This window comes from Bubalus kerabau, chromosome 11 (assembly GCF_029407905.1).
Source record: "Bubalus kerabau isolate K-KA32 ecotype Philippines breed swamp buffalo chromosome 11, PCC_UOA_SB_1v2, whole genome shotgun sequence".
NCBI lineage: Eukaryota > Metazoa > Chordata > Mammalia > Artiodactyla > Bovidae > Bubalus > Bubalus kerabau.
The window spans coordinates 24,868,327-24,889,512 of record NC_073634.1 but is presented as its reverse complement, the minus strand read 5'-3'; the positions used below and the strand labels follow the sequence as shown (position 1 = coordinate 24,889,512).

At 41.1% G+C, this 21,186-nt stretch overlaps 1 protein-coding gene across 2 annotated transcripts in view; it reads right to left on the bottom strand.

The window, feature by feature from the left end:
• The window catches only part of TMEM178A (transmembrane protein 178A), a 142,387-nt gene extending 121,201 nt beyond the window's left edge, over positions 1-21,186 (bottom strand). The window contains exons 1-2 of one of the 2 annotated variants that reach the window (XM_055539899.1): positions 21,162-21,186; positions 18,710-18,798 (exon numbers count right to left, since the gene is read on the bottom strand). In XM_055539899.1, coding sequence (XP_055395874.1) covers positions 18,710-18,770 — 61 coding nt within the window. In that variant the 5' untranslated portion in view covers positions 18,771-18,798; positions 21,162-21,186. The remainder of the gene's footprint in view (positions 1-18,709; positions 18,799-21,161) is intronic. The other variant, XM_055539903.1, reaches the window with a different exon arrangement.

The following is a 21,186-nucleotide window of genomic DNA, read 5'->3' as shown; positions in this document are numbered from 1 at the left end:
AGAGGGTTTGGGAAAACTGCTTAATGATTTTATAGCTCAATCTCCCTATCTGTGAAATGGGATTAATTTTTTAAATTAATTAATTTGTTTAAATTGGAGATAATTACTTTACAATATTGTGGTGGTTTTTTGCTATACATTGATATGAATCAGACACAGGTGCACATGTGTCCCCCTATCCTGAACCCCCCTCCCACCTCACCCCATTCCTCTGGGTTGTCCCAGAGCACCGGCTTTGAGTGTCCTGCTTTGTGCATTGAATTCGCACTGGCCATCTATTTTACATATGGTAATATACGTGTTTCAATGCTGTTCTCTCAAATCATCCCACCCTCGCCTTCTCCCACAGAGTCCAAAAGCATGTCCTTTACATCTGTGTCTCTTTTGTTGTCTTGCATATAGGGTGGTCATTACTGTCTTTATAAATTCCATATATATGTGTTAATATATTGTACTGGTGTTTCTCTTTCTGACTTACTTCACACTGTATAATAGGCTCCAGTTTCGTCCATGGCATTAGAACTGACTCGAATGCATTCTTTTTTATAGCTGAGCAGTATTCCATTGTGTATATGTACCACAACTTCCTTATCCATTTGTCTGCCAGTGGACATCTAGGTTGCTTCCATGTCCTAGCTATTGTACACAGTGCTGCAATGAACATTAGGATACATGTGTCTTTTTCAATTCTGGTTTCCTCAGTGTGTATACTCAGCAGTAGGCAGTTCTATTTCCAGTTTTTTAAGGAATCTCCACACTGTTCTCCATAGTGGCTGTACTAGTCTGCACTCCAACCAACAGTGTAAGACGGTTGGGATTAATTCTTACACAGCTTCCTTAGGACTGCTGAAGGATTCAGCTGAGCTATTCCAAATCCTGAAAGATGATGCTGTGAAAGTGCTGCCCTCAATATGCCAGCAAATTTGGAAAACTCAGCAGTGGCCACAGGACTGGAAAAGGGCAGTTTTCATTCCAATCCCAAAGAAAGGCAATGCCAAAGAATGCTCAAACTACTGCACAATTGCACTCATCTCACATGCCGGTAAAGTAATGCTCAAAATTCTCCAAACCAGGCTTCAGTAATAGGTGAACCATGAACTTCCTGATGTTCAAGCTGGTTTTAGAAAAGGCAGAGGAACCAGAGACCAAATTGCCAACATCCGCTGAATCATCAAAAAAGCAAGAGAGTTCCAGAAAAACATCTATTTCTGCTTTATTGACTATGCCAAAGTCTTTGACTGTATGGATCACAATCAACTGTGGAAAATTCTGAAAGAGATGGGAATATCAGACCACCTGACCTGCCTCTTGAGAAATCTGTATGCAGGTCAGGAAGCAACAGTTAGAACTGGACATGGAACAACAGACTGGTTCCAAATAGGAAAAGGAGTACGTCAAGGCTGTATATTGTCACCTTGCTTATTTAACTTTTATGCAGAGTACATCATAAGAAATGCTGGGCTGGAAGAAACACAAGCTGGAATCAAGATTGCCGGGAGAAATATCAATAACCTCAGATATGCATATGATACCACCCTTATGGCAGAAAGTGAAGAGGAACTCAAAAGCCTCTTGATGAAAGTGAAACTGGAGAGTGAAAAAGTTGGCCTAAAGCTCACCATTCAGAAAACGAAGATCATGGCATCCGGTCCCATCACTTCATGGGAAATAGATGGGGAAACAGTGGAAACAGTGTCAGACTTTATTTCGGGGGGCTCCAAAATCACTGCAGATGGTGACTGCAGCCATGAAATTAAAAGATGCTTACTCCTTGGAAGAAAAGTTATGACCAACCTAGATAGCATATTGAAAAGTAGAGACATTACTTTGCCAACAAAGGTCCATCTAGTCAAGGCTATGGTTTTTCCAGTGGTCATGTATGGATGTGAGAGTTGGACTGTGAAGAAAGCTGAGTGCTGCAGAGTTGATGCTTTTGAACTGTGGTGTTGGAGAAGACTCTTGAGAGTCCCTTGGACTGCAAGGAGATCCAACCAGTCCATTCTGAAGGAGATCAGCCCTGGGATTTCTTTGGAAATCCACCTAAAGCTGAAACTCCAGTACTTTGGCCACCTCATGCGAAGAGTTGACTCATTGGAAAAGACTCTGATGCTGGGAGGGATTGGGGGCAGGAGGAGAAAGGGACGACAGAGGATGAGAAGGCTGGATGGCATCACTGACTCGATGGGTGTGAGTCTGAGTGAACTCCAGGGGTTGGTGATGGACAGCAAGGCCTGGCGTGCTGCGATTCATGGGGTTGCAAAGAGTTGGAAACGATTGAGCAACTGAACTGAACTGAACTGAACTCATGTAAAGTTCTTAGCATAGGAACTAGAACATAAAATAAGCATTAGTTGTGGTCTCCAGAGGCCCTATTCAAGGAAAGGTATTCCTTACTTTCCAAGAAACAGATTAGTCCCTTAGGCCAATGCTTCTCAAACTTCAGAGTGCCTGCCTAGAATTCCCTAAAGATGTTGCTAATAAGCAGATTCTGGGGTGGGCTCAGAATTTGCAATTCCAACTAGTTCTAGGTAAAACCAAAGCAGCTAATCCACCAAGCTGTGTTAGTGTTAACACTTCTGCCTCAAAGAAACGCATAAAACCTTCTCATACTTGTTTCCAATGTGCAAAAGAACCCCCAATCAACTGGAAAGTTTTAAGAGTAGGACCTTTTAATTACTTAGATGGTCTCACTAAATTGGAGTTAAACATCACCATGTTTTCAGTTTCAGCTTTCAGAGCAACTGCTTCTAAAATATATTATTAGTTCACTTTTTGGCTTTGGTAAGTTCAGGACATAATTTAATCTTTCTTGGATGATTTGTGAGGCACTTCAGACTCTTACAGTGCCTCTGGTCATTATTTAGAGCATTCATTTTCATTGCCTGGCTCCATAGACACAGGAGTTATGGGGTAAGAAATTGGACTAAATTTGTTCAGACCCAGAGCATAGTCTGAACTCCGTTGAAGGGTTTTATGTGTTTCTACTGATTCTTTGGAATGAGTGTCTTTGCTGACCATAAAGTGAAATGAAGGATGCTATTCTGGTTACTTGAAGGGTCTGATCATGCTCTGAATAGTTGAGTTATATACACTGCTACAGAATAACACCATGCCATGCCAGGGGTGCAGCCAGGCACTCCTGGCCAATCTGTGGAGGATGCTAAAAGAAGCATCCCTGGGAAGCACTCAAGACTTTGAGGATATCAGGAGCTCTTTTACCTCATCACTTACACAATATTGCTTTCTCCCCAGTCTTGTCTTAACAAAGAATTAGGGCAGCTTCAAAGCCATTTCACAAATAAACAGACTCAGGACCACTGCTACTGAACACTCAGGAAACCTGCTTTTCTTTACTCATGGTGGTTTTACAGAGGATTTCTACTCCATGGAATGGTCATTTCTCAAGCTGTTTCAAACTCACAAGATCTATTAGGAATCACATGAACCGTATCTAGCCTTGCCTGGCTGTTTTTCTCAGTTCAGTTCTATTTCCTTCCTTCTCCTCCATTCCCCCTCCATCCTTTCTTCTCCTCCTCCTCCTCCCTCCCACGCATTCTTACTGAGGCATGACACTCTCAGAGAAGGCTGCACCCTCTCTCCCACCCCTGCTATTTCCCATCCTTGCTTTCTGAGCTTACTCCTTTAAACCAGTTCTATTCTTATAGGAAAACTTGGTCTCCTTTTGATATATTTAAGTCAGGCCCCATTTCTCCCAGATATTTCCCTGAATCTTTCCAAATGTCTGCAGGTCTCAGCACATAGATGTTCTTATCAAAGACTGTTAACAAATGCTCTTTTGGAGCCTGAGATACACCCAGTCTGACCCTCCCTTCAATAGACATGGGTGTGAGAGTTTGCTTGGACAACCCTGCAGCAACACCATTATCAACCCAAAATAAACACAAATCTAACTCCAGTAGCTTTGAAGAATCATGTAGATTAACATCAGTCACATTATGTTTTAAAAGTTCTAATAGATACTATTTAAAAGTAAAAAGAAACAGCTAAAATTAATGTTGGAGATGTACCTTAACCCAGTATATTAAAATATTATCTTTTCAATGAGTATTCAATATAAAAAATTGTCAACAAAATAGGTATTTTACATTCTTTTTTCTACACTAAGTCATCAAAATCCCCTGTGCATGCTACACTTGCTGCGTGTCTCAGTTTGGACCAGCCACACTTTAATGGCTCAATGGGCAAAGGTCGGCCCTAATGTCCACATAGAAAGAGAAGAATGTAGATGTCTACTGTGATTCCCATGAAGGTGCAGAGTGAAAGTTTTTACAAGCATATCATAAGGGCTACATCTTTAAAACCTTTCTTAGACAACTCTCTCCACCCAAGGCAAGTGCTAAGAATCTCACACCCCACTCACCCCCTCGCTGCTTTGTTCTGTTCTTCCTTTTCCCTCCTCCTCAACTTGCTTTTACTGGCCTAGGCCCCTGATACTGAAAATGCTTCTCTGACTGCTTTTCCTCCAAGAATTAGTCCTTCTGGAATTATAGTGAATAAAATGATCTATTTTGTTGGGTGATTCTTCAAGGTTCCTGGTTCACCCAGCACCTGCTCACCAGTCTCCCAGGTTTCTTGTGGGTGCCTGGGTGAACACAAGTGATCCCCAGCCGGAAACACATGAGCCACTCTTCAGATGCGTGGGGACTTCACCAAGGCAACGGAATCTGCCTGTGGTGAAAACGCTCCTGCTAACCAGCCCACTTTGCAGAGCCCTTCTCAGGATCTCTGCCAGCACTGCAGTTCTAACAGGAGAGTTACTGAGAAGAGGAAGGATTCCGCTCTGTGACAAAGACCATTCCCTCCTTCTGACACCTAGAGTCTTGGGAATGAGAAGGTAGAAGACACGGAGGCAAAGCAACACTCCCTGGACAGCAGTTTTATTATATTCAGCTGTAGGGGCTACAGAATTAATCATGATCTGTTTGTACAGCTTTCCTGTCAACACTAGTTATAGCTACCTTGTGCTTCTCTAAGAACTCAGATGGGATGTTTCCCAAAGACAATCCAGGTGGAGTTACAGTTTCTGGTGGTGAGAATGATTTGCTCATGTCCAGCACTATCTTCCCTAAGATTGTGAAACTCATATTTTTAAAAAGTATTTATTTATTTGGCTGTGTCAAGTCTTAGTCGTGGCATGCAGGATCTTTAGTTGTGGCATATGAACTTAGCTGTAGTCTGTGGAATCTAGTTCCCTAACCAGGGATTGAACCCAGGCTCCTGCTACTGGAGCTGTAGCCACTGGACCACTAGGGAAATCCCTGAAATATAGTTTTGAATCATTTGGTTGGAATGAAGATGGAAAACATTGCTCATAAAATAGATGCCTCTATCTATGGACAATAGATAACAACAATAACATCTAGCTAAGTAGCCTGGATCATCTTGAGACACAGCTGCATCTAACTGTTCAGCTCAGTCATATCCAACTCTTTGTGACCCCATAGACTATAGACCACCAGTGTCCTCTGTCCATGGAATTTTCCAGGCCAGAATGCTGGAGTGGGTTGCCATTTCCTACTCCAGGATCTAACTGAATAAATCCTTATTATTATTATAGCCACACAAGAGATATGATTGGACCATGCAAATAACCCAAATGTTCTGAGGAATCACAATCAACTAGACTCCCAAGGGTCATCCAGACCAAAAAAGACCTAAAGCTAGTCTAGTAAACCCCTTAAGTCTTCTAAACCAATGCAGTACTGGCAGAAGTGAGTCACCCAGGGAGAACACGGATTTGAACAGCACTCAGTCCAGCATCTTTTTACCTCATATCAATCACTTCAAGAGACCTTGCACTGAAGACTTGGCTACTCTCAATACTCCCTTTGTATCTAAACACTAATAAATATCCAAGAAATATCAATTATTCTTTTCATCTTCCCCCTGCTGAATCAAGTCATTCTAATACTGAATGGCTTTTTAATATCTTTGACACACTCCCTTTCCTATGTCTGCCAATATTATAATGCATTATTTGGCTGGTGATTTTTCTCATTTCTCTTCTCAACTCAGCAGCCAGAACTGCTCCTCCTGACTTGGCAGAAGTTGAGGATGTCCATTCTTGCTGACTTTTGTGCCTGTTCATTGCCAGAAACCCATAATATTTAAGATTTTTCATTTTTCCTCTGCATTTTTTTGAGAGGAGTTATTATTTGTGGCCAGAAATTCCATAGTTTTCAAATTTACTCTATAGTTCCTAAAGTACCTAACATAGGCCCCTATTTCTTTGAAATCCTAAAGAAATATACAATTGTCAAGTAATACAAGTTATACAAGAATTCTATATATATACAGTCTGATTAACCGAAAGGTATTTTATTATTGTTAAATATAGGAGCATGTTTTCCTGAGTGTGGTACACAATCATAGTTTCCTCTGAGCTAGTTCATTTATTACACTTCTCTCTGCTGACCTGGATGAATAATCATCTCAGGTAAGTTTAAGACAGATGAGGCAAAGTGGAAAAGGTGCCAATGAACTGGACTCTGCCATTAACTATCTGTATCCTTGGAAAGTCACTTAATACCCACAAACCACATTTATCTTCATCTGTTAAAACAGGAGACTAGATTAGACCAATGATTTCCAAGGTGCAGATCCCTGGTGGCTTCTAAATTCATGGCATCTCCAAGTCCATGTGTACACCTAATAGGTTACAGTTAAATAAACAATATGTCTCATTCATCCAGTGTAGCTATTTGTTTCAAATATATGTAATTGCTGTTCTGATTAACAAATTTAAATTCAGGCAAATGATTATTGAATTCATAGTGGCATATTGTCATTATACACCTTCTCAATCCATGGATACTACAAGTTTAAGTCCTACTGAATGGGAATCCAACAACGTTGGGGTTGAAAAGGGATTCTCACACTTGAAGATTTCTGAATCTCTGTGGTATACTCATCTGTAAGATCCCTTGCAACAGTAAAATTCTGTGTTTAAACATTTCTACTTTGACAGGGGGTCTTCCATGCTCTAATTCAAAGGCCAGTAAGGGAAACAGTTGAGCATGGGGCAGACTTGGAGTAACCCTCAGCTCACAACATGCAGTCTGGTCACACTGCACTCTAGCTGCAAAAACTCTTGCAGAGGAGAGGAAAATTCCAGATGAGGGCTATTGCTGTCTTAGAAGATTTCTTGAGACTTTCTCCACCCCCACCCGTTTCTGTTCCATTTAACTGTTGACTCACTTTAGGCTATATGTTTCTGGAACAAGCAATCTAATCTGTATCAATTATGGCAGCCAAACATGAAGCAAGAAGTCTAGCCTCGTTTATAGCCTTAGTATTATAACTGGAAACAAGAAGTCTTTTCAAAATAAGCAAATGCAAATACTAAGCAAATTATACCCAAACCACTTCTTTGAGGAACCATCTAAATATTTTTCACCTTAATATAAGCCTTAGGATAATCCTGATGGTGAAAATTATTCCAAGGATGTAAGACTATATACTCATTTATGTAAGAAGCCAAGTTTAATGATTATAAAAATAAAAGAATATAAATATCTTTTAAAGAACTAAGGAAGGGATAACTTAATTATAAGTTCCTTGAAGGATGGACTATCTTTTATTTATCTCTGTGTCTCTGTATCCAAGCATTTATGGTTGTTATTATATTTATTAAATGGTGAGTTTCCTGAATACAAAAAGAAGAACTGGAAGAAGATCTTGACTGTCCTTCAGCTAAAAGGAATAGGATTTGAAATAATCAATCACAGCCTGTGAAATCAATATGAATAACACAGAACTGAAGAATATTTATGTAAATGAATTTTCTAAAAGCTTGGGGGGAAATGGGAAATGAGCCAGTAGAACTACCAGAAAATATCACTGTAAAGTGATATCAATTTTCCACTATCTGAAAACAGACTTCTTGGGAACCAGTTTATCAGATTATTATGGAGTAAGCAAACTACCTAGGAAATAAAAAGTGGCTAAAAATGTCAGAAGAATGACCTGAAGGAACCATTTGCTCCAATCTAAAGATGCCAGAGAGCAGAAGACACTAAAATTTGTAGGGAAAGAATGAAGAAACACTATTAAAAAGAAAGTTGAGTCAAGATGTTCAAGAAATAAAGTTTAGGCAAAAACAAAACAACTGACTTAGAATGTTTCAAAAGAGAGAGGGCAGTGGTAAGTTTGTGATATATGAATGGTTAGCTTGACAACAAAGAGAAACTTCAACCAAAGAAAGAATTATTTACAGGAATAATAAAAGTGGAAATCAACATTTTTAAAATAAATATTATGCACCTGACACTATTCTCATCTAATTCCATCTTCCCAATTCTGTCATTAGGTATGTGCAATGTGATCTCATTTTTCAGATGAGGTTGGAAACATTTGTCCTGGGTGACCCAACCAGAAAGTGGCAGGGCCAGGATTCAAAAACAGGACTCTTTGACATGATGGGTATTCAACCCTGCTCACATTGGGGATCCTGATGGAAAGTAAATGAGCAAGAGGAGAAGCATCAATGTGAAAAGTTCAAGGTTGACTTCTACTAAATCCGTGAGAAAAGCCTAGCTAGCTGCACATGGAAGAAAGTTGGAATGGTCCACCTCATAAAACAAGGCAACTGAGCATCATTTTAAATAAAAGAAAAGGGAGACATTGGTAGCAGAGGCCATTGACATTGCAACACACTGTTTACAAGATTTTTGCAAAAATTCTGCTTCAGTGGCTGACAAAAACAGCCAAAGGCATGATTTATGCAATCTGGCAGTCTGCCATAGAGAGGCAGGAAAGAGCTGACAGTTGGTGAACTTAAGTCACAAAGAAAGGGTACAAAAGAAATTTACTAGATTTTAAGCAGGGAAAAGGATTTTTGCTAAGACAACACTAATCATGTAAATACAAACTAGACAATAACACAAGCAGTATAATATCAAGGAACACGGGAAATATTACTTGTGATACAGAATATAAGAAATATAGAAAATCAGCTATTGAACCAGATACTATTTATGTATTTCATTATGTTTTTTAAAAGATAATACTAAAAGAAAAAAGATAATCCTAGATCCTAGTTTGAAAAGTATTTTTAATTAGAATTCAATTAAACAAAAATCAATGGGGTTTCACTGAGTAACAGGCAAAGTACCAGACTGGAAGTCCAGAGATTTAATAAAACATTTTAAAACAAATATCTTGGTATTGCTAAGTTTGATTTCTTCACTGGCAAACTGGGTATAATAATAATAGTAATACATTCAGAGAATCTTTGTGAACATTAAATGCAACGATGTTTGTGAAAATTGCCAGTGCTATGCAATCTTCGTACTGTTCATGAGGTTCTCAAGGCAAGAATACTGAAGTGGTTTGCCATTCCTTCTCCAGTGGACCACATTTTGTCAGAACTCTCCACCATGACCCGTCCGTTTCGGGTGGCCCTACATGGCATGGCTCATAGTTTCATTGAGTTAGACTGTGGTCCATGTGATCAGATTGGTTAGTTTTCTGTGATTGTGGTTTTCAAGAGGCTTATGGAAGCTTCCTGATGGGAGAGACTGACTGAGGGGGAAACTTGGTCTAGGCCATGCTCAGTAAATCCTTAATCCAATTTTCTGTTGAAGGGTGGGGCTGTGTTCCCTCCCTGTTATTTGACCTGAGGCCAAACTACGGTGGAGGTAATGAAGATAATGGTGACCTCCTTCAAAAGGTCCCATGCACGCACTGCTACACTCAGTTACCCCAACCCTGCAGCAGGCCACCGCTGACCCACGCCTACGCCGGAGACTCCTGGACACTCATGGGCAAGTCCGGGTCAATCTCTTGTGGGGTCACTGCTCCTTTCTCTTAGGTCCTTGTGCACACAAGGTTCTGTTTGTGCCCTCCCAGAGTCTGTTTCCCCAGTCCTGTGTAAGTTCTGGCAGCTCTATGGTGAGTTAATGGCGACCTCCTCCCAGAGGGCTTATGTCATACCCAGGTCTACTACACTCAGGGCCCCTGCCCCTGCAGCAGTCCACTCCTGACCCATACCTCCTCAGGAGACACCCAAACACAGTTTTGCTCTCAGTCTCTGTGAGGTCTCTGTGTCTTAATGCGTACAAGGTATGTTTGAGCCCTCTGAGCATCTCTGGCGGGTATGGCGTTTGATTCTAAACATGATTTTGCCCCTCCTACCATCTTGCTGGGGCTTCTCCTTTGCCCTTGGACATGGGCTATCTCTTCAAAGTTGCTTTAGTGCCATGCAGCCACCATTCCAGTGCCTACCATCTTGCTGGGGCTTCTCTGACCTTGGACGTAGGGTATCTCCTCACAGTCACTCCAGTGCTGTGCAGCTACTTTTGCTTTATTGACTATGCCAAAGCCTCTTGACTGTGTGGGTCACAACAAACTATGGAAAATTCTTAAAGAGATGGGAATACCAGACCACCTGACCTGCCTCCTGAGAAATCTGTATGCAGGTCAAGAACCAACAGTTAGAACTGAACATGGAATAACAGACTGGTTCCAAATCAGGAAAGGAGTACGTCAAGGCTGTATATTGTCACCCTGCTTATTTAACTTACATGCAGAGTACATCATGAAAAATGCCGGGCTGGATGAAGCATAAGCTGGAATCAAGATTGCTGGGAGAAATATCAATAACCTCAGATATGCAGGTGACCCCACCCTTATGGCAGAAAGTGAAGAAGAACTAAAGAGCCTCTTGATGCAAGTGAAAGAGGAGAGTGAAAAGCTTGGCTTAAAGCTCAACATTCAGAAAACGAAGATCATGGCATCTGGTTGCATCACTTCATGGCAAATAGATGGAGAAACAGTGGAAAAGCGGCAGACTTTGTTTTGGGGGCTCCAAAATCACTGCAGATGGTGAGTGCAGCCATGAAATTAAAAGATGCTTGCTCCTTGAAAGAAAAGGACCAACCTAGACAGCTTATTAAAAAGTAGACACATTACTTTGCCAACAACGGTCCATCTAGTCAAAGCTATGGTTTTTCCAGTAGTCATGTATGGATGTGAGAGTTGGACCATAAAGAAAGCTGAGCGCTGAAGAATTGATGCTTTTGAACTGTGGTGTTGGAGAAGACTCTTGAGAGTCCCTTGGACTACAAGGAGATCCAACCAGTCCATCCTAAAGGAGACCAGTCCTGGGTGTTTATTGGAAGGACTGATGCTGAAGTTGAAACGTCAAAACTTTGGCCACCTCATGCGAAGAACTGACTCACTGGAAAAGACCCTGATGCTGGAAAAGATTGAAGGTGGGAGGAGAAGGGGATGACAGAGGATGAGATGGTTGGATGGCATCACCGAGTCATGGACATGAGTTTGAATACATTCTGGGAGTTGGTGATGGACAGGGAGGCCTTGTGTGCTGCAGTACATGGGGTTGCAAAGAGTCGGACATGACTGAGTGACTAAACTGAACTGATGCAATCTTTATCATCACGATTATTATTTCTACTCTGGTCCTACTTAGGTATATGACCTTAGTTGTTTAGTCACTAAGTCATGTCCAACTCTTTTGCAACCTCATGGACTATATAGCCCACCAGTCTTCTGTCTGTGGGATTTCCCAGGCAAGAATATTGGAGTAGGTTGTCATTTCCTTCTCCAGGGGATCTTCCCAACCCAGTGATCAAACTCATGTCTCCTGCATTGGCAGGTGGGGTTTTTACTACTGAGCCACCATAGAAACCCTGTATGACCTTAACCATTAGAAAATGGAAGAGGAAATGAGGAGGGCTTTCCTGGTGGCTGAATTGGTAAAGAATCTGCCTCAAAGCGGGAGACCTGGATTCGAAATACCCGCTAGAGGAGGACATGGCAACCCACTCCAGTATTCTTGCCTGGAGAAACCCCACGGACAGAGGAGCCTGGAGGGCTACAGTTCATACGGTTGCAAAGAGTTGGACATGACTGAGAGACTAAGCACAGTATAGCATTCTCTGCTAATGTAAATCATTGCTTTTCCTCAAAATTATATAAATATATTTTACAACAGATAAGCAACTAAAATGTGTAAAAACACAACATCCCTCTACCTAGAGGTAGAGAGAAAGAGAAATTAAACTGACAGAGAGACAAAGCTGCCCGGCTCATTCCATATACTGTCTGTGGCACGCAGATCTGTCAGTCATACGAAAACACTTGTGAAATTCAAATGCAGTGAAGTGAAACTTTGAAAGGAAATATCAACATGCAGGCAGAGCCCCCATCACATTCCATTCAAAGGACACATGTCAACGTTAACAGAATAACATAGCAATTTCTTCTCATTTTGTAAGCTCCTGCTGATTCTACAAAGCTGGATACAAATGTTTGTCACCTCCCCTGTGAAGCCCTCTCCAATTTGCTGCCACTGTGTGTAGCATAAGCTTACCAGTTCTCTGTAGCTGGTTGTCTTATACATTTACCTACCCACTAGATTACAAGGTCCTTGAAAATTAGATAGCCTAGCCAACCACAGGGTCTGACACATAAAAGTTGTTTTAATAACACTGGTTTGAGAATTGAATTAATTAAGTGAATGCTGAAAACACAAAGTACATGAGAGAAACTGGCTCTTAAGTCTACATAACTCGTGTTATGATGCCTTAATAGAAAGATTAACCATTTGAAAAATGGTTAATTTTTCATTTCTCCCAACTTGTCTGGCTTCCTAGAATAAGAATGAAGACTTCCAATCCAGAAACTAGACAGCTAGGCTTTTTCATTTCTCCCAACTTGTCTGGCTTCCTAGAATAAGAATGAAGACTTCCAATCCAGGAACTAGACAGCTAGGCTTTATTGACTAGCTGCTGCTTTTGGAGGCTGCCAGAATATTGTTATTTCCTAGCTTCCCCAATTTATAAACATCCAGCCTATGAAACACAGGTGAAATAAGCCAAAGTAAGTAGGATAGAAATTATAATCTAAGATACAAATGAAAAAAAAAAAATCACCAATTGGAAAAAACCTCAATTATGCAAATGTAAGGAGCCTACAGTGTTTCAGAGGGAAACATACATATGAAGAAAAAACTCTTCAAGTAACCAGACAGGAGTAATAAATTGCATAATAAAGGGAGGGATCAGGCTGGTCACAAAGTTCTCCTTTGTATTATTAGATATTAGAAGGAAATTAAGCAGAACGTACAGAATTTTGAGGGGCAAAAGTAATGTAAGGTTCTATACCCAGCTTCTATGACTTTTCTAGTTGCAGCTGAGAGGAAACCTGGTTCTAACTATCTTAAGGTAAAATAAATGAGTAAGTTGGTTCAAAAAAATGTCCAAGGTAACTTTAGGTAGAGCTAAACCCAGGGGCTCAAATATTGTCAGTGCCCATCTCTCTCTTCTTCCTCCCTACCATCAACTCCCACAACTGTTGCTTCATCCTGTCTCTGCTTTTCTATCTATATTGGCCTCATTCTCTCACACAGTATGTATGCTCTTTCCTTATTCCAGGAAGACTGACCCAGGAAACAATTCCATGTACATATTGTTTTAGTTCATGATTCAAATGGATGATAGACTCCCCTGTATCTGTAATATTTTCAATCTCATGAGAGTACCTTGGTTGCTTGTACTCAGATCATGTCTAATCACCGTGGATGAGAAGTTGGTCCATTGTTGGTTAGATCTGGGCCACACACTGCTCTTGTGGCCAGGACATACACTGTGATTAACAGTTTCACAAAAACCTAATGAGATAGGAGGGAGGCAGTGCCTTCACAAAAAAAGGTGGGGGGAGGGGTGGGCAGACAATAGGAGAAAATATCAACTACATTTCCCCATGCCCACTTAACACAAACTCATATAATTTCAAAAGTCCCTCCACCTCATGTTTGTCCAATGAATGTATAAATAAAGACTTACTCCAAAGAGAAACAACACAGAATCACACCCAGTTACCACCCCATCTTCATGCCCAGGATCTCTGGGTGATACACACACCTCTGACAAACAGATAGGCTTCTCTGATTCAATAACCTGCAGTTTATACTTTCAAAGTTATATTTATGAAACAACTGGAAGTTTGAACACTCATTGAATATTTAATAATAATAACCACTTTTTAGGTGTTATTATTACATGTTTTTAAAAATAATATTTATATGATATGTAGGGTTTGCTTCAAAATAATCTAGTAAGTCAAGGTAGGCATAAAACAAGATTGACTATAAATTGACAATCATTGAGGTTGGATACATCAGCATTCAATATTCTATTTATTGTGATTATGATTGAAATTTTTCACTGTAAAGTTACAATAGTAATAGTTATAATGAAAAAAAAAAAAAACTATGGTTTAAATGATCAATGTAATGATCCCCTACACCTCCATTAGACAGTAGAGGAAGAAAACTGGGTATCTTCAATTAAAACCCCAGGCAGATAGTATGCCATAATGTATGCCACACATACCAGATCCTTCAGAATAACACAGCAAGAGTTTACCTCTTGACAGTGAAACCAGTCTGACAACACCAGGCTTCTCCCTGTGCACAGACCACCCAAATTCATTATCCTTCAAAGCTGTGAGTAAAACAAAGAATGCAGGAAAAAAATCCTTCTGGAGGTCCTGCCCCTTAACAACTCTCTTGTATTTGGTGTTATTACAAGGACCTGGGGATTGCCTTAGAAATCCAACAATCCCAAGTGCTTTCAGATTGACATTTCTCTGGCAATCCAATACTTTTAAAATCCTAGTCATCTACTGATTGAGTCTATTTCTGTAAGTGAAAATCAGAAATCTGGTCTTGTCCTTGATTATAGACCAGGTTCTTTTGCATGTCTGCTTCTTGGCAGCATGTCTTAACCCTCAGCTAAGTGAGTCCTAAATGACTCAGGCTGAGGTGCTTGAGGCAGAACTCAGCAGTGCTGGGCCCAGGTTGAATCTGTTCATTGGCTGTTTAATAGGGAATGAACTGTTGTTACCTTCACCACCAGCCAGTGCTCAGCAGGATAGTTTGAGGAGGGGCTTAAAGGATCAGGCTTCTGGACTTCTCAAATTCCTCCTGAGTCCCACTCATATCCCCTACTCCATCTCCCACCTCCCAACTTCTGCCAGCAGTAACTCAAGCTTAGGGCAGGGGTTTTGGCTTCTGTAGTTCCATGAAGTACATGATCATCTGATCCCTAGCAGTCCTAGATTACTGCCCACATCCAAAGGAAAGAAAGGCATCTCTTAACAAAGTTATATACTATCTCCTTCGTACTTTCACAAGGACCAATTTACACTAAAGCACTTTCTTTTCTTGAAAGACATGCAAGAAGCAGGTAACATCCTGGAATTTTGACAACTCCTTTAAAGCTCCAATCTCAGCGCAGGCACATGGTCTGAGTCCAAAGAGAAGAGGTGGCCCTTTAACTGTGTTTCAAAACAGCATAACAAAGATGGACAATTTTCCTGCCCTTAGTATAGGGGTCCTCTCCATTCTGTGCTACACTTATACTCAACCAAATCTACATTGTAGAGTCTGCTTCTAGCATTGGACTATTCCTAATAACAATTCTATGCTTACCATTTTCAGTTGTAAAAGACAGAACTCAAACTATCTTAAGAAAAACAAAGAAAATTTATTGATTTGTTTGACTGGAAGGTCCAAGACTTCCAGCATAGCTGATCAAACATCTCAAACAATTCATCAGGATTCATCTTTCTCATTCTCTTCCCTCCAGTGCTTGTCTGCTTTCTCTCCATTTCTAAAATCTGTTGGTTTCCTTTTGTTTATGTTGGCCTCATTGTCTCTTACATAGATGAACGCTGTTTACATGGCAGGGAAGATGGCCCCTGGCAGTCCAGCTCTACCTCCATACAGCTCACAAGCCATATATGTAATTTAACTCAAGGGCCCTGACTGACCCTACTTGAATCATATGCCCACCCCTTGTATTAAGGATAATTAAGGACAGGTCATCCCAATTGACCCCTTGTATTAAGGACATTAAGGACAGGTTATTACAATTAACCAGGTCTAGGTACATACCTACTCTGAAGTGATAATTACACCAAAAATACATGGGTTGAAGGAGTAAATTTTCCTCAACTGGAAACAAACAACAAAATAGGATCAGTTGAGCAGAAAACCCGAGATGTTTCACTATTCTAACTTACTTGTTTTCTAATGCCTGAAGGCATTCCCAATATTCGTGAGATCCGAAAATATATAATCCATTTGTGTGTGTGTGCCAAGTTGCTTATGTCTGATGCTTTGGAAGCCTATGGCCCCAGAGCCTACCAGGCTCTTCTGTCCATGGGATTCTCCAGGCAAGAATACTGGAGTGGGTTGCCATTCCCTTCTCCAGGGGATCTCCCCAATCCAGGGATCAAACCCACATCTCTTAAGTCTCCTGCACTGGCAGTCAGGTTCTTTACCACTAGCACCACCTGGGAAGCTCATAATCCACTTATCTTTTCTGAAAAAATGTACTTGAAGAATCCCAGCTAACCAAAATTAAGGCATTAATACAGGACATGTCCAGATACTAAACAAACACCAGTATACTTCCTTTCCTCAGTTTGACCCTAGACTTAGGAAATAAGTTTTATTTGTGCTTTCAGGTAGATTTTGCTATCCTAGGCTAAGATTTGGTCCCTCTTCTTTGTTTTCAACTTAGCTTCTGCTTTGGCTCATTTCCCAATTCCAAAAAATCGGATTCTCCAGGCGTATCCTTTATCAAACATTTCAGATAGCACCTTTTATTGGATTTGACCAGTTAAACAACATAGTTGGTACATAGCTACTAGGATGGATGAAATCCAAAATACTGATAACACCAAATGCTGAAGGATGTGAGACAACAAGAATTCCTTGCTGATGAGAATGCAAAAATGGCACAGCAACTTCAGGAGACAATTTGGCAGTTTCTCACAAAGTTAAACATAGCCTCACCATATGATGCAACAATCACACTCCTAGGTGTTTACCCAAATGAGTTGAAAACGTATGTCTTACTAAGACCTGCACATAAATGTTTATAGAAACTTTATTCATAATTGCCAAAACTTGGAAGCACTCAAGATGTCCTTCAGTCAGTGAATGGATAAATGGTGGTATATCCATACAATGAAATATTATACAATAACAAGAAATGATCTATAAAGCCATGAACAGACATAAAAGAAATTTAAATGCCTACTGCTAAATGAAAGAAGACACAGCATACTGTATGGTTCCAACTATACAAAATTCTGGAAAAGGCAAATCTATGGCAAATCTGAAAAGATCAGCAGTCGCCAGGAGTTTGGGTTGGGAGGAAGAAGGAATGAATAGGTGAAGCATAGGGCATTCTTAGGGCAGGGAAACGGTTTTATATGCTACTGTCATTATGGACACATGATATGAATTTGTCAAAACCCATAGAACTAGACAAGGAGTGAACCCTAACTTAAACCATGGACTTTAGTTAATAACAGTATATCAATACTTGTTCATCAACTGTAATAAATATACCATATCAGTGCAAGATACTAATAACAGGGGAAACTGAGGTGGGTATTTGGGAACTCTCTCTACTGTTTTTCACTTTCTTTGTTAACCTAAAACTGCTTTAAAAAATAAAGTCTACTCATTTAAATAAAACAAATAAAATATAATTAGCAGAAGTATATTTTGGTGCAAGAAATAAGAAATTGCTCAAAATAAAATGTGTGTATGTCAAAAGAACACAGGATCCAATCTAAAAGAGCTCCCAGGAGCCAAGGCTGAAGAAACTTACATGATAAAATAAATAATCATAGCATAGGGTTGTGTAAAATCCAGAGAATAAAATATTGACAAGGCCACAATGAAATTAATAAGATACAATTCTTTCTTACAGGAGAATGAATTCCAATTAAGAAATGTAGAAGGAATGAGGGAAATAGAAAATCACCATTAGAACACTACTGTATAATCGCTACAGGCAAGATCTACTGATGAATGCTCAAATGAATGGATGAAAGCTTGAAGAGAAACAGGATATCTGCATAGTCCCAAAATATCATCAAAAAATTATTCATTACAATGGGAAAATAGTAACTGTACAATGAAGTTAAGCAGACATCATCTTAAATAAATGATCAAGGTTACATCACTAATAATATACTGATTCATGTATCCACCAATACATACCCTGAGAGGGGTACAAAACCCCTAAAGTATCCTTCCCAAAATGCATAATTGCAAGCACAATGTGAAAAAACAAGCTAACCTAAACTGAGTAACATTCTACAAAATATCTGATCAGACTCTTCAAAAATATCAAAGTCATAGAAGACCAAGAAAGGCATGTTCACACTGGATAATTCGAGGGGACTTTTTTATGTGGGATCTTAGTTCCCCGAACAGGGATCAAACCTGCGCCCCCTGCGGTGGAAGGTAGAGTCTTAACCACTGAACCACCAGCGAAGTCCTGAAGAGACTTTATTACTTTTTTTTTTTTAACTGAGGGGACTTTAAACAGGGGTAATTTAAAGGGTCGGCAGGACATAGGGGAATCACAAAGGATGGTCACAGTGACCAGCACGGGGCTTGAGGGGGAAGGAAGTAGTTAGTGCAGCCTGGAGAGTTTGTGGAGAGGCCATTTGGTAGGACCCGTGACTTTCAGTCAAGAACACAGCCATCCTGGTGTGACTCCCCCAAGGAAGGAGCCAGAGGAACAAACGCCCTGAACGCACTCTCCCCACTGCCTCCAGGCTCCTGCCAGTGCTCCACAAGGAGCAAAAGCCAACCTGAAGCCAGACGTAAGGAGTTAATGCGGTCCATACACACCTGTCTGCTGGGTCAACCCGCAGGCTGGAGAAAGCAGAGCATGGACCTGGAGGGAGGCCATTCAGCACAAATCTCACAAAGCCCATATTCTAGGGAAGGAAGACAAACAACACAGTAACAGCAAACATTCACTGATCCTGGGGATCCGTTGAAATATAGTTGCCAATGCATGAGTTTAAAAAAAAAAAAAAAAAAAGTCAGAAAAGCTGCCTGAAAAAGAAAAACACATTACAGAAAAAGAGAGAAACAGGGGAGGGGAAAGTAATATTAGCATACTCTGTTAAACAAAATTAATATGCAATTGTAAGCATTTAAGTATTCACACTATGTAAATGCATTTTGCAAATGAGATTATAGATTTGCTTGCAAACAGTAATCCTGCTAAATAAATGTAAGGTGCCATTATTTAAAACAACAACAATAACTAGTGGATAATATTGGCAGCAGTCCCTACAGAAAGCTCAAGCTTCCAGGAAGATACTATCTATAAAGAAATGTGCACTGCTCGAAGCATCCGCACAGCTAGAGGGGGCTTAGCAAATGAGAAACATTTCTCTGGAGCCCTCCTTTGAACTGAAATTGATTGGCTTGCTGGACAGTAGCCTGGTGAGTTTCAGGATGGAGGTTCAGAGGACAGACTCCTCAGGCTTACGACTGCTCCACAAAATTTCTGTGTGGGACCAGGACAAACTTAAACAGTTGAAGTAAATGGCTTTCCAGCTCTGCTACTTGTAACTGTAAACAAGTCTGTGCTGTCCACTAAAGCCCCTCCTCCCCTTCATCCATCGAGCTGACAAAGCAGAAGGATGGGAGGAGAAGCTGAAGTCACTGGGTGTTTAGATCAGTTCTGCAGGACACAGCAAAACCCAAAATGGATTGTGACCTCCTGATAATCTTTCACAGCAAACCAAGTGATCATTGATTAAAAATAGCTTTGAACATGTATCGCACATCTATTTCAGGCCTCGTTTTATTTGGAATGCAAATACTGCTGGGAGCCAGCACTACATGAGCAGCAGCTGGAAATCTACTCAGACATTCTAGCCAATTCACGTCAAGCCCAGTTGGCGAAATGAATGCCATTCTGCGGTCTCAGGGAAGGAGAGATGGTTAATTATGCCCTACTGCCCAGTGGTTTTTATTATGGACACATCTGGACTGAGAGGCTCATTTGAAATCCCCAGTTTCGCTGCTTCCCAGAGCCTAAACCAAGTTTAAAAATTGATTTGTGAGGATGAGAGGGTAGCGCATACAAACTGCCTCACCCACAGACTCCATCCAGGTAGGGCTCTAATGAAAGTCTGTCCTAGTTTCAAAGGCTCTTTCATGCCTCGAGTGCTCATATTTTCATCAGTATTTCTTACCAGTTCCTAAAACGCAGTGTTTGGACAGGCTGCTCCGTAAATAATAAATAAAACACACACACCCATCCCTAAACCTCAGGGCTAAGGAGTTTAGTTTCCACCGCACCCTCAACCACCACAGGCTGTGATATTTTCATCTCTCTGAAAGGAAGGCAGGCTGGGACCTTGCGTATTTCGACAGAAAGCTTTTCAAGGAATATCTATGCCTTGCATCAAGAGACGCAGCCGTTTGTTCTCAGGAAAACTTCCCTCCAAATGATCGCTGGCTCCTGTTTTGGCCGCATGAGCGCTGGAGTATAGACTGCGCTGTGGGAGATGTCATCTTTGAGAAAGGAATTAAAGCAGATCATCAGTCAAACCCAGGGTGGCTATTCAAATCCTACTGGGCTTTACTTTTGTTACCAAATGTCAAAATTTGGAGGAGAGAAAGGTTTACTGATGGCCATGCAAGAAGACAAATGGCTCATGCCTTAAAAACCCCAAATTCCCTGAAAGCTTTCAGCAAAGCCCCTTTCTAGGAATGGTAAGGGAGGGGCATGGTTAGTTATTGCCAACTTCTTGGTGTCAGATCCTTTGTTCTTGAGGCCAGGTCATGGTCAGGTAAGGATGTTCCTGTAAATCTCCATCAAATGAATGCTATTCTCTGTTCTAACAAAAATGGGCAAGGTCCCAAGGCACAACTGCCACCCTCTGAGGTCCAGGTCATGGCTGAGAAGAGGAAGATCTCAGCTGGTGGCACCCTCAGGACTAGGTCCTCAGTCCCTGCCCAGCAGTCATTGCTGAGGGAGCCAGGTGCCCAACCCAACTGGCCTTTAGGCTCCTCAGACCACCTGTACAGAGTGGGCCAGGTCTCACAGGCTGTGACCCAGGCTGACTGCCACTGCTATTAGGCTGTGGAGGCAGAAATGCGAGGGAGGTTCACCGCTGCCTCAAGGCCTGGGCCTCGCCTTGGCAAGGGCTCTGGAGCCCTGCAGGACACATCCCCAGGATGTTCCCTGCACCTGCCCCCTGTCCCCCAGGTCATCCGTAGGCCCAAGGCAAGGTGAACTGGAAGGCCCCAGAGGAGAAGCCCAGGATCAACCTCTTACCTCGTTCTCCACCCGAAGACCAGCA